At 32.3% G+C, this 12337-nt stretch overlaps 3 protein-coding genes across 3 annotated transcripts; 2 read left to right on the top strand and 1 right to left on the bottom strand.

Annotated features, from left to right (window-relative positions):
- The first annotated feature begins 2419 nt into the window (after positions 1-2419).
- On the top strand, positions 2420-3711 carry LOC123675492 (queuosine salvage protein). The gene is made up of 2 exons (XM_045610849.1): positions 2420-2491; positions 2634-3711. The coding sequence occupies exon 2, from the start codon at positions 2682-2684 to the stop codon at positions 3669-3671; it is 990 nt and encodes a 329-aa protein (XP_045466805.1). The 5' UTR covers positions 2420-2491; positions 2634-2681; the 3' UTR covers positions 3672-3711.
- On the bottom strand, positions 3642-5011 carry LOC123675493 (trafficking protein particle complex subunit 2-like protein). Its single transcript, XM_045610850.1, has 5 exons — positions 4823-5011; positions 4605-4774; positions 4260-4347; positions 3900-3979; positions 3642-3848 (listed from the first exon to the last, which is right to left on the bottom strand). Exons 1-5 carry the CDS (start codon positions 4853-4855, stop codon positions 3803-3805), a joined length of 417 nt encoding a protein of 138 aa, XP_045466806.1. The 5' UTR covers positions 4856-5011; the 3' UTR covers positions 3642-3802.
- Positions 5012-5169: 158 nt separating this feature from the next.
- On the top strand, positions 5170-8727 carry LOC123675491 (zinc finger protein 277). Its single transcript, XM_045610848.1, has 6 exons — positions 5170-5320; positions 5379-5571; positions 5645-5877; positions 6555-6866; positions 6922-7243; positions 8543-8727. Exons 1-6 carry the CDS (start codon positions 5287-5289, stop codon positions 8610-8612), a joined length of 1164 nt encoding a protein of 387 aa, XP_045466804.1. The 5' UTR covers positions 5170-5286; the 3' UTR covers positions 8613-8727.
- The last annotated feature ends 3610 nt before the right edge of the window (positions 8728-12337 follow it).

Consider the following 12337-nt stretch of genomic DNA (forward strand, 5'->3'; position numbering starts at 1 on the left):
TTTTCTTTAATTTCAGTCTCTTTTTTTCATGTCATCAGTTAGCTTTTGTTGAAGAGCATGACAGCATTTCAATAGATATTTGTCATTTAATTTAAGAATATCACAAATAAAACAAAAAACGTTAACGTTATCTACTATTTAAGGAACTAAGTGTTTGATCCATTATGTTCTAAAAGAAATTTATTTTAAAAGCGATTTTTGGATCTTCCGTCTGTTCATAATCGAACAATTTTGGTTTATACTTTCGTCTTACAGTATATAATGGAGAAAAATCTTGAGCTATCTCAAGAACAGCCGCTAGTTTTCCAGCTCCCGCAAGTTTTTCCTCGAGAACATTATCATCCCTACAATTTTTGAAATGATCAACTAAATTCTTCAAATGGTTTTGGCACACTTTAATGTCAATCGCTACACTTTGCATCATGTTGCTTACAATATTAATGGAATGAAACGTCATAAGAAATTATGACCCGCCACTCACGAAGCGTTTCTTCCAGCGTTTGGTAGCTAGCGTCGAAGAGATTCCAGTCAGACAGCTCGGGACACGGCCGTACGACTGTAAATCAGAGTATGAACTTGACTGCTCGATTGGAATCTCTTCGACGCTAGCTACCAAACGCTGGAAGAAACGCTTCGTGAGTGGCGGGCATTATGCCCGCCACTCATAAGAAATTATGATACTTCAAATAAATTTAAAAGAATGAATATTTAATAAAAGAGAACTTGCTTTATGTCTAGTTTTTATGTTGAAAGTATCATTTTCTGTTATTTCTAAAAGGCTATCGCATATTTGAATAAAATGAATCTTTAGCATCGATTCTACTTGACCATCTAGTATCACTTAGGGGTTTTAGACGTAACTGAGGCATGGGCGCCCGCAGAAATTTTTCTCAGGGGGGGCAAAATGAAAATTATTGAAAAACGACCAGGCGTCCATGATTGTCGTAGGCGACATCAGTATTCCGTTTCTTTCTATTTCTGTATTTATATTTATCACCAGCGTCTACTCTCAATTTCAAAAGATCATTAAAAGTGGTACAGGGTGGACAAAATACAATAGTTTCGTGTGTGCTCATTAAATAACGCATAACATTCTTTATTAGTTAAATTAACAATATTATTAAAACTTTTCACGAAATTTATCCGGCAAAAAAGTGACTATACTTTTCTCCCGGATATATGTATAATCTTTACACTCACTTTTTTCCCGGGAAAAAAAGTAATTTCGAGAAAGTTATATTTTGTTACCTGTCAACAGAGATAGAATGTCTAATTTTTTCCCGTGTCAAATTTTTTTTTTATTTCAGTCTGAAGGTAGGGCGACGAAGCTTTTAAAACAATATTATGACCAAAAATACGATTCGAACAATAGCTCTACCCTCAGAGTAAGAAGTAAACAGTTTACTTCTTACTCTGAGGCTCTACCCTTTTTCATGCAGCTAGCCGGCATGCGGCAAGGGTAATAAAAATGTATTGCGGCCAAGAGAATTTCTTCCGATGCCTGCTCGACGACAGAAAGATGAATAAAGATTGAACAAGAAACGCACTAGAGACATCTGTTGTTCACCATACCCAAAATTTAATACTCGTCTGAATTTTCAACATTGCACATAGGCAACCCATCATGTTGGGCCTCTTCCGGAGTGGCGCCCTCTAACGATATTGCCCAATTTCCTCCAATGATATTTGAACCGAAGTAACTAACTATCTTCTCCTTAAACAATGGTTCAATGTACCCCTGAATTTTTTATCCTACTACGCCACTGCTAACCGGAAACGTGAGTTGGCCATATTCACAGGTCCTTCTGTTCATCTGGGCTAAGAACATAGAAAACTCTAAAAATTTGAGACGTTTTGCTCCCTCCTGTTATTCTATATTCTATACTCTAATCGCCCTCGCTATATGATTGAAAAGTGCCAAAATAAACGTAAACAAACCAGCGTCCAACATTTCTCTCGTACTTTATGCGAAGTAACGGTCTTCTCTCTCTGTCTCACCTGTCAGAGCTCGAAGCCCCGCATATGCGGAGGGTGCTTCAGGGGAAAAGGGAAGGTAACGCGAGGGCTCGACGCCCTGTTTACTGGAACACTACAAGTGCGCTTCGGTACGCTTCGGAGTTGTACCGAGGAGCTCCTGACGTTGACGTTGGCTGGAAAGCACCTTTTATGCGAAGTAACGGTCTTCTTTTTCTCTCACACCTGTCAGGGCTCGCTGCGTGGGGTGCTTCAGGGGAAAGGGGAAGGTAATGCGAGGGCTCGACGCCCTGTTTACTGGAACACTACAAAGAGCTCTTGACGTTGGCTGGAAAGCACCTTATATAAGGTCTATGATGTTCTGTCAATTAGAGGTTAAAGGTTAAATCCACTTATCTATGGTTAAATCATAGACCTAATATCCATATGGATATTAGGTCTATGGGTTAAATCAACAAGATCAACGACTTTTGAAAGAACAAATTAAAATTATACCGCTGATCTCAGAGTAATAAAACAAAATTATACATAATCATAGACCTAATATCAAGTCTATGTAATTAACGTATATCATTAGTCTGATTTGTTAGCCCATAGCCTACCCTATCTAAATATAGGTGAATACCTATTGTAGATTTTCTTAGATAAGATAATATAATCAGTGATTGACGCTGATCAGCCAGAGCACTTTTCACAAATTTTTTAAGATGATTTCCCCAAAGAAATCAGGTGAATATATCTCTTCCCATGCTATCAACGTCAAAATTAAATTGGATGGAATAAATAAATTAGCTAATTTACTATGTGATGAACTAAAAAATGGAAAACTCTCCCCATCAAACTTTAGTCAAACAGAATTACATCCTAATTCAAATGATCCTTGGGCTCTAGATTGGATACTTGTAGTTGATACATTGAATTACTGCTTTTGGCATGTTGAGAATGAAATTGGTTGGAAAGTTGATGGATACTCTGGGTATTTTGCCCTGTGTGCTGCAATCAATAGAGCAATGAAAAACAATATCAAGATCTTAGATCCGAAATTTTATTCAGTAATAACCACTGATGAACTTTCTAAAATACTTAAAAGTGATACTGATGTGAACATACCTCTCCTCACTGAAAGAGTAGAATGTCTGCATGAAGTAGGTAATGTTCTACTTGAAAAGTATGATGGTAGTTTTGAAAAATTAGTGAAAGAGGCAAATGGAAGTTGTGAAAAATTGACACAGTTGATAGTAGATAATTTCAAATGTTTTCGAGATGAATCACAATATAATGGTAAAAGTGTATCATTTTATAAACGTGCTCAGATTCTAGTAGGAGACATATGGTCTTGTTTTGAAAATAAAGGGTTAGGACATTTCAAGGATATCAATAAAATTACAATGTTCGCAGATTATAGAGTACCTCAGGCTCTAGTTTATTTGGATTGTCTTGAATATTCTGATACTTTATTGAAAAAATTGGAGGAAAATACTTTGCTAAGAAATGGAGAAGCTGATGAAGTTGAAATAAGAGGATGTTCAATTCATGCTGTTGAAATTATGAAAGAACATATTTTAAAGAAACTGCCCGAATATGAAATCAATTCCATTTTGATTGATCATTTTTTATGGGACTTTAGGAGAAAACACGCTCAGGATATAATGGAAAAAAAAATCCCATTCCATAAAACCTTATGTATTTATTATTGAAACAATAATTAAGCTTAAGTAAAATATAATATGTATATTTTCTAAGACAATTTAATCGTCTTGAATGGGTTCCTGCTATGGAAGAAATTAGTTAATTAATCTATTTTCAAATAAATATATTCTTCCACACCTCAAACTGTTCCAGTCATAATATTTTTTATGCTTAATGCAAATGATCTGCAATATAAAAATTATTAATTTGGAAAAAAAATATTTACATTTACTCACTTAAACGTGATTGGCTTCCCAGGTGTATAAAAGGGATTACAAACTATATCGGTATATTCTGAATGTATCTTCCTGAACATCTGTAAAAAAAAGTAAATAAGAAGAGAAGACTAAAAATTCAATATCCTATAAGTAATTAGCACAGATTCCACAAAAAAACATTTTATTGGCTGACATAGGATATACAATTAGTAAATGCCAAATAATTATTGAAAACCAAAATCTTGGGCAATTCAATTTTTTTTGTATATCTGAATCATGAAGGCCTGACTTTCACTATTTTTTCAATGGATTAATAAAATAAATTGTGGAAGGAGACATTGAAATTTGATGACTTGTTATATTTCAAATTGAACTCACCGATCTTATTTCATTATCTCGTAGAGCCATATTTGAAAAATCAACTACTATAATGAATTTTATTTTTGTATTTGTAACATACCCATATCTGACAAGTAGTGAAAAATTGAATGAACTTTTTATTTCAAAAATTATAAGGTACCTAATAATAATTATTTATTATTTGAAATACTTTAAAGTTACAATTGAATTTCAAATGTTTTAAAATATTAATAGGTGCTTATTCAGTTATGGATGAAGAAGAAAATCACTTATTAAATTTATTAAAAAGAATATTAACTGAATTAAATCGAACAACTTATCCATTACCAATAAAGTTTATATCAATATCATAGTGAAGGATACATTTTATGTGTTTCAATTGCATATAACATTCCAAGAAATAGTTCTCTATTGTCCACCGGCTTATTCACCCCATTTATTTTCTCTTCAATAATATCAAGAGAAGAGAGAACTTTGTATTGAAAATTCAATTCTTCGTCTGGGTTTGAACAATAAATGAATTTTGGAGAATTCTGAAAAACTAATAATTATGAATGAAATAAGAATTTTAAGACTTTTACATCTTTCCCAATAATAGCAACGCAAACAGCCATAATTATTTCAAATTTGATTCGTAAAATTAACAGATAATCTGTTTATTTTGATTTATTTTTAACATTCATAGACAAATCACTACACCCTACGCTGTATATTAGTGTTCTGTAGCCTACGCTATCTGGTTAACGTAGGCCACGTTTTGATTTATCCCAAAATAATTATATTATAAAAAAGTGTTCTACATAAGGTCATGAAAAAATATATATTCAGATTTCTTTGTAATCTGGTGTAATTTTTTTTAATAGAAAAAATGGTCTATGAAAATGTGTTGTCTCTGATTCAGAGAAATATCTCTATGATCACAGAATAACCCTAATTAGTTTGATTTTCTTATTGAAAGAGTACTAATCTGTGCTCTTATATTGAGAGGTTAATGTACATACATCATTTATTTTGTATTATCCTTTTTTAAGTTTCTGGATTCAAAATGGATAATTTTTATTATTTCAAGGAACATATAGGTATGTTTAATCAGTGGACACATAATTTTTAATCATACTGTTTTCCTGTCTTTTTTAGAAGCTGCAGTAGCAAGTAATGGTCCGTTTATGATTGAGGAATCACGGACTTCTGATCAAAATACTGAAACTCTTTGTTTATTATGTGATGATACGTTCAATTTGAATGAAGGCCTACCTTTTTTCGTGTTGCATCTTTTCGAAGTCCATTGTATAGTTATTGAAGATGTACAGAATATATTTTACTTGTCAGAGTAAGATAATCATGCTGAATCTCTCAAAACGTATTGTTTTGGAATGTATATATATGTATTTATTATATTTCAGATATATCAAATTCTGGAGGGATAGATTTAAATTGAAATCAATAGATCAAATAATTCCATCAGTAAATGTTGATTCAACATTTAAAAAGTACTACTTTCTTTCAACTTTACTCAAAGATGACAAGGAGTTGAGGCACAAGCTTAGATTGAACTTCGTACTCAAAGTTCAAGAATTTGAAAGAACTGATGATAAATATTCAAAATCATGTATATATTGTAAATTAGAGTTCACAGGTATGTATAATATTGGTAATCTTGCCGAATCTACAAGTGGATCTGTGTGTATAGAATGCACATGCATCGTTGCTGTCATTTCACGGTTTCAGTTAATTGTGCACACAGTTTATTCTTAAACTCTACTACTTTTTGCAAATCCATTGATATCCGTCCGACAGTATTCTAGAATTTCGGATGCAGGTCATTGGTATATTCAAGGTTTCACAAATGTTAAAGTTTTTAAGAATTTGTTTTTCTTGCATTATTTTATGCAAGGGAGTCGCTAAATAAAATCAATGTAGAGTCACTTTCTCTTCTTGCATTTCTTCGTCATTGAAGATTTCCGCTGGATCCACAATTATTATCATATTAATATTGACTACATTAAAATCTTTTGGTGTAGCAGTCGGATGCAAATGCAATATACATATTAACAAAGTCTAGTAATCTTTGATATTCCTTAATATCACAGATCAATAGGTCAATCTGTTGAATTGCATTAAGCGTTGGTCGCAGGAAATTCAGTTTCTGTTTTATTTCTATTACATTTCTCAAACACCTGATTAATTTTCAGAATTGGTAACATAGTTACGAATTCGATATAGCATGCAATGATCTCTCAAGGTCACACGTAGATTCGGAAAAATTACTGATTTATCTCTTATGATTTTATACTACAGAAAATGTACTTGTAGGAACACGTCCAAACTTTCTTAAACATCTAGCTACAGATCACAATTTACAATTAGGCAACCCCCACAACTTGGTGTTTCTTGATGAATTGGTTGTGAGAATTGAAAAGAAATTCAACGATCTAATATGTTTGTATTGTGAAAAGAAATTTCCTGAAAGACACACTCTGAAGGAACATATGAGGAAAAAGTTACATAAAAGAATTAACCAGGAGAATAAAGAATATGATAAATTTTTTATGGTGAATTATCTCGAAGATGGAAAAGATTGGCATGATATTAAAAAAGAGAGTGATAGATTTGCTATATCTACAGGTAAAAATTAATGATACCTTATTATAATGTAGGTGATAATATTTGTCTATTTTAGAAGCCAATTCTGATGAAGAATATTCTGATTGGAATGAGGAGGAAGATAAAATAATCTGCCTTTTCTGCCAACATAAAGAAACGGGAGCAAATAATATCTGTGATCATATGAAAACATCACACACTTTTGATTTTGTGGAATTGACCAAATCTTTCAATTTCTTCCAAAAAATACAGCTTATCAATTATGTTAGAAGGCAGGTTGTGGATTGTAAATGTATATATTGTAATGAACATTTTGATGAGTCAGAATTGTTGAGAATTCATTTGGAGAATGAACAACATTTCAAACTTCCTGATTTAGAAGTATTTGAACAATCTGAGTGAGTATTTATTTAAATATTAGAATGTGTATCTAGACATGGAATAACATGAACAATACTTCCACATACTTCCTAATCTAATATTAATGAGTGAGAAATATTAGAAGGATAGAATAAGTGAAGGTTAAAGATACCAATTGGCTATGGAAATTTAATGAAAGACCTGTTTTTTATCTTAAGAGATTTTGAATGAAATTGATATTGAAAAGGTCTATTGAATCATAGTGAGGAGCTTAATTAGAAATTGTCAAAATAAATGGCATAGTTTGTTCATGCAGATTCATATTTCAATAAATAAAAAATCAGAGACAAACGATTTCTATACATTCAACAAATATCTCTGAAACAAGGAAATGTCATCGAGTCTCATTATTAAATATTTTTATTTCTGTTCAAATTTTTTAGAATGTTCTGTACTAAAAAAGTAAAAATTTAATGTGTATTGTAACTTTATTAACTAACAGGATTTCATATCTGTTGCATTGGATTATTTACAATATAAAGACGTATCAATGCCAATAGAGTATGGATATATCAACAAGGTATATCCTGCAGACTGACTAGTTGTATATATATATTAACAATCTTTCTTCTATTTGCTAATACATGTCTTATGATTTCTCTTGATTTATTGGAAATCTGTGTATGAATGAAAATAAATGATGAATAATTACACACTAACCATGCTTACTCGCCTATGCTATGCCACATCCCCCATGGATAATTTTAAATTGCACACAAAAAAAGCATAGATTTTCCATAAATTCTCTATTAGACACACAGGATGAATTTTAAAAAAATCAGTAAACAACTTCCAAGAACGATGTTTTGCCTTCACTTATTCCATCCTTCTTCGAACACTCTGGTCTCTTTCACATAACAAGCCCATGCTATTAAGTGCTTTCCAGTCAGGTGCATGTCACCCCAGGGCTCGGCGAACTAGAGTCTCGCGCCCTCGCTATGACTGAAAAGTGCCAAAATAAACGTAAACAAACCAGCGTCCAACATTTCTTTCGTACTTATGCGAAGTAACGGTCTTCTCTCTCTGTCTCACCTGTCAGAGCTCGAAGCCCCGCATATACGGAGGGGGGAAAGGGGAAGGTAACGCAAGGGCTCGACGCCCTGTTTACTGGAACAGTACAAGTGCACTTCAGGACGCTTCGAAGCTGTACTGAGGAGCTCCGAAGGGTGGCTGGAAAGCACTTATTATGTACACCATCATAGATAATGGTGTTATGATATATATTTAAAATATTATTTAATATTTAAAATAAAAATTATGGTTTATTTTATGTTCAGGTTCCTGTTCCCTACTCATGAGGAGGATGCCTTTCTCTATCTCATAGATGATGAAGATAATGATGATTGAATAAATTATAGATATATACATTTTTTTATTAAAATGTATGAAATTGATCCTAGCTTATGTTGTAGGAATTTTGTTTTAATGTATATTGAATAAAATTATTAGTTATCCTAAAAAATTATCTGATCCTCAATGATAATACTCATCTGCCAATAAAAATATTCAATTAAATTTTCATAATGAGTGTACCCTAAATTTAAGGAATTAACAAGTAATGAACAGAGAAGTATATGACATTTTTAAGTGACCTTGACATGGTTATCTGGGTGTAATATTCACATAGACACTATACTATTAATAAATTTATATCATATTTAATGAAATATATTTATTTGAATTTTTGCATTTTTGGTTGAATTTGGATAATTTATATTTGATATTTCTGATGAGGAGAATATTCACTTTTACTACTTGCTTGAACCCAAATGGCATTTATGCTGCATTCTTCCTATCTGCCATTGGTTTTTTAATGATTTTGTTGTGTTTTCAAATACTTATAGTTATTAACTTCAATATTTTTTGTCAAGTTACTACAAAACTTTCAGTCACGATGGGAATTAAGAATGTGTTTGAAGAAACCCATGAATTGAGTCAAATACCGTACCACAGATTGGTTCCTGAAATGTTTTTTGATTCTCACTGCATATGATGTATGCTCCTCTATCCATGTTTATTACTCTGAGAGCAAAAACAACAATGTTACAAATCAGGAAAAGATATCTTTACATAAATATCTGATTTACATTAATTCTTAGACATTCCTCAGAGGCATGCATACATGTACTTCCCAGAAGTTATGTGTTTTGTATAATAAGAGTTAGTCTAGAAATGTAATGCTTAAGAAGTGGACGTTCCATCACTCATATATCTGAATAGAATCGGATTGAAAGAAAATCATTTATATGATTGTGGTGAAGATTGGTCTCCAGATTACGTTTGATTTACTGCGGTAATGTCCGCCATTTAAGCGATTCATATTCCTTATGGAAATAAGCAGTTTCATTTTCTAATTACATCCATTCAATTTAACAGGTTCTTTTCATTAAATAATTTGATAGTGGCATGTAGTCTCTTAGTTTCGCTTTTTAATCTATTCATATAATTTGTTTTTTTTCATGCAGCGTTGTTATTTGGTTTGAATTTCTGCATGTGGATTGATGGGTACAGGACCGGCGTTAGGGGAGAAACAGTGAAGCGACTGTTTCAGGCGCCTCTTTTCGATGGGCGGCAATTTAGCCCAGTTTGTGGCCGCCCTTTCATATTTCTGAAAAAATATAGTCTTGATTCTTAAAAACAACATGGGGTTGGTCCGCCTTGCTGCGTTTATCGACATCCCCTGCAATAAAAATCTCCAAACCGTCTTTACTAAGCCACCTGTTCAATTAATAACAAATGGTAACCCAACCAATATAAGCAGCATTGCCTATTACCCCAATTGAATGAGGGATGGAATGTATTTCACAAAGACGAAAAACAACACTTCGAATTAAGTGAAAGTTGTTTACACATTCAACGGAAAATGGAAAATTCCTACGATTCTGAATTTGAAACTAGTTACTGATAAATGATAAATGTTTTCAGCGGAACATATGTTTTTAAATTCTGTTTAGTTTTCGAAGCTTTGCATGCCCTACCACCCTTTGTATCTTGTGGTGTGATAGGTAATATCATCTTTCATCGATCATATGTGATCGATTGTGAATGTGAGAATCAGATATATTACTTACGCATTGTTCATCGGCGTTGAAGAAATCCAGGAATTTATAAAAGGTAAAAATGTCCGAAAAAAAAAGAATTATCATCGAGGCAGGTCATGTTTTTTGTTAGGGGGGTTTATTGATACTTTTTCAGCAGGGCGCCAAAAAATTCTTTGCTTCAGGCGCCAAAAAATTCTTTGCTTCAGGCGCCAAAAAATTCTTTGCTTCAGGCGCCAAAGTTGCTCCCGCCGGCCCTGGATGGGTAATGCACAGTGCTTACAAACCCACTAATACCTCTGAAGTTTTGAAGTTCAGTTAGCTTGAATTACTTAAACAGTTTAGTATTGTTTCTTGTAGTCCTTCAGAAGTGGTGATTTCTACTTGATATATTAAATTTGTCAATACACTTCACAAGAAAATCTAGTAATTCAATTGCAGAAAACATAAATAATTTCTGACTCAACTTTCCTAGTCTCTGCGGGACCTCTCAGAAGCTTCGAGTTTGTATGAATTACTGATTGTTTTCTGTGTAGGCTTTGTTACTGTACCCCAGTGTTACTTCAGGGATAGCACTGTTATTTTTTTAATCAAATACCGACCATTTGATTGAAAAAGTAACAGTGCTATGCCCCCCTAACTAGAAATTTGCCTACCCTGGACTAACTGCAGACCTTTGGCTTAGGACTATGGGTTTCACCCCAAAAAACAACAAGTATAAAGAATATCTGCACAATTTTGATCAGTAAATTACTGCTAGGTGTTAGATTGAAAGTGACTTTAAAAATTTGATTCATTAAAAACAAGCGGCCAGATATAACTCCATGAAAAAATTATTACCTAAGCAAACCTTCAATAAAATCTTGCTTCCTAGTCTACCAAAGGTAGTGAAAGCGTTGTGATCACTTTTAGAATGTAAAATTTTTTGGTCAACGATTTTGGAATTTCCACTAGCAAAATGCCTTTCAGACCTCCTGAAGAAATTTCCCTGTAACATCCTCAACTTCTACAATTCTCATCCGATATTGATGAAACTTTGTATATTATTAAGGATAATATTCGGGTCGTAGATGCTCCCATAAAATATTCAGATGTTTCAGGTAAATGGAGCACTTTGAGCATGAACAAGAGTAAAATTACCAATAGCTTCATATTTCGCGTTCTGCTTGCTAGTTAATGAAAATTCATGTGGATATTTTGATCTGAAGTGGTTTCATAAAAATTTCAGTTTGACTGTCGCGTTGGCTCATACAATATCAATCCTCTTGGCTCAAGAATATAATAAATAATAAGTTTTTAAATCTGAAAATCAAATGATCTGAGATAGAAGATTAGAAGAGCTTTAACAGTCAAATGACTAAAAGACAATCTCAACTCAAATTGAAGCAATACTTCAATTTCTAAAAGAATGTCAATTGTACAATTATATTTGACTGATATAATTTTAGTTCAACGTTTCCTTTTCTGAAAATATTTTATAAACTATATTATTTGTAATGCGTAGACTCCTAGAGGATAAGTACATTGTACCATATGTCAATGGCCTAGCTGCTGATACACGTTAATATAAATAAATAATAATAAAAATTTCTTGGAAACAATGATAAGAAATTTCAAGTATGTTTATGGTATTGATTATATTATGAACAAATCCTAGGAGGAGAAAATAATAATCAATTATGTATTATTTAGTGTTCTTTGTATCCACCTCCATATTTTGACTTCTGTTAAATACAATATCGATTTTACTTTGGAAATTGAAGTATGTATCTTCTATTCATCAATTCTGGATAGTCGGTAGCAAAAGGTAATTTAAAAATAATTTTTTTTATGGAAATGTTTATATTCCAATAGAATATAAAATTTGCAAGAGAAATAACAATATGTCTATAATTTTTATAAAAAATATGACTAGTTTGAAACAAAAGGAAATTTCTTTGAATAATCGATTAAAGATTTTAACTAGCTTCATCAAGGTTTCTAATAATATGGACAATTATATAGATGAAATTATCAGTAAAAAACAAAGTCTTA

This window comes from Harmonia axyridis, chromosome 3, assembly GCF_914767665.1.
Source record: "Harmonia axyridis chromosome 3, icHarAxyr1.1, whole genome shotgun sequence".
Classification (NCBI taxonomy): Eukaryota; Metazoa; Arthropoda; class Insecta; order Coleoptera; family Coccinellidae; genus Harmonia; species Harmonia axyridis.

Excerpts from the sequence above, each read along its gene's own strand:
- LOC123675492 (XM_045610849.1), top strand. The coding sequence starts at position 2,682 with ATGATTTCCCCAAAGAAATCAGGTGAATATATCTCTTCCCATGCTATC.
- LOC123675493 (XM_045610850.1), bottom strand. The coding sequence starts at position 4,855 with ATGGCTGTTTGCGTTGCTATTATTGGGAAAGAT. Across the intron at positions 4,348-4,604 it reads GCAATTGAAACACATAAAAT|ATATGGGTATGTTACAAATA; the intron begins GTATCCTTCACT and ends ACTACTTGTCAG. Across the intron at positions 3,980-4,259 it reads GAGATAATGAAATAAGATCG|ATGTTCAGGAAGATACATTC; the intron begins GTGAGTTCAATT and ends TTTTTTTTACAG.
- LOC123675491 (XM_045610848.1), top strand. The coding sequence starts at position 5,287 with ATGGATAATTTTTATTATTTCAAGGAACATATAG. Across the intron at positions 5,321-5,378 it reads TTATTTCAAGGAACATATAG|AAGCTGCAGTAGCAAGTAAT; the intron begins GTATGTTTAATC and ends TGTCTTTTTTAG. Across the intron at positions 7,244-8,542 it reads GAAGTATTTGAACAATCTGA|GTTCCTGTTCCCTACTCATG; the intron begins GTGAGTATTTAT and ends TTTTATGTTCAG.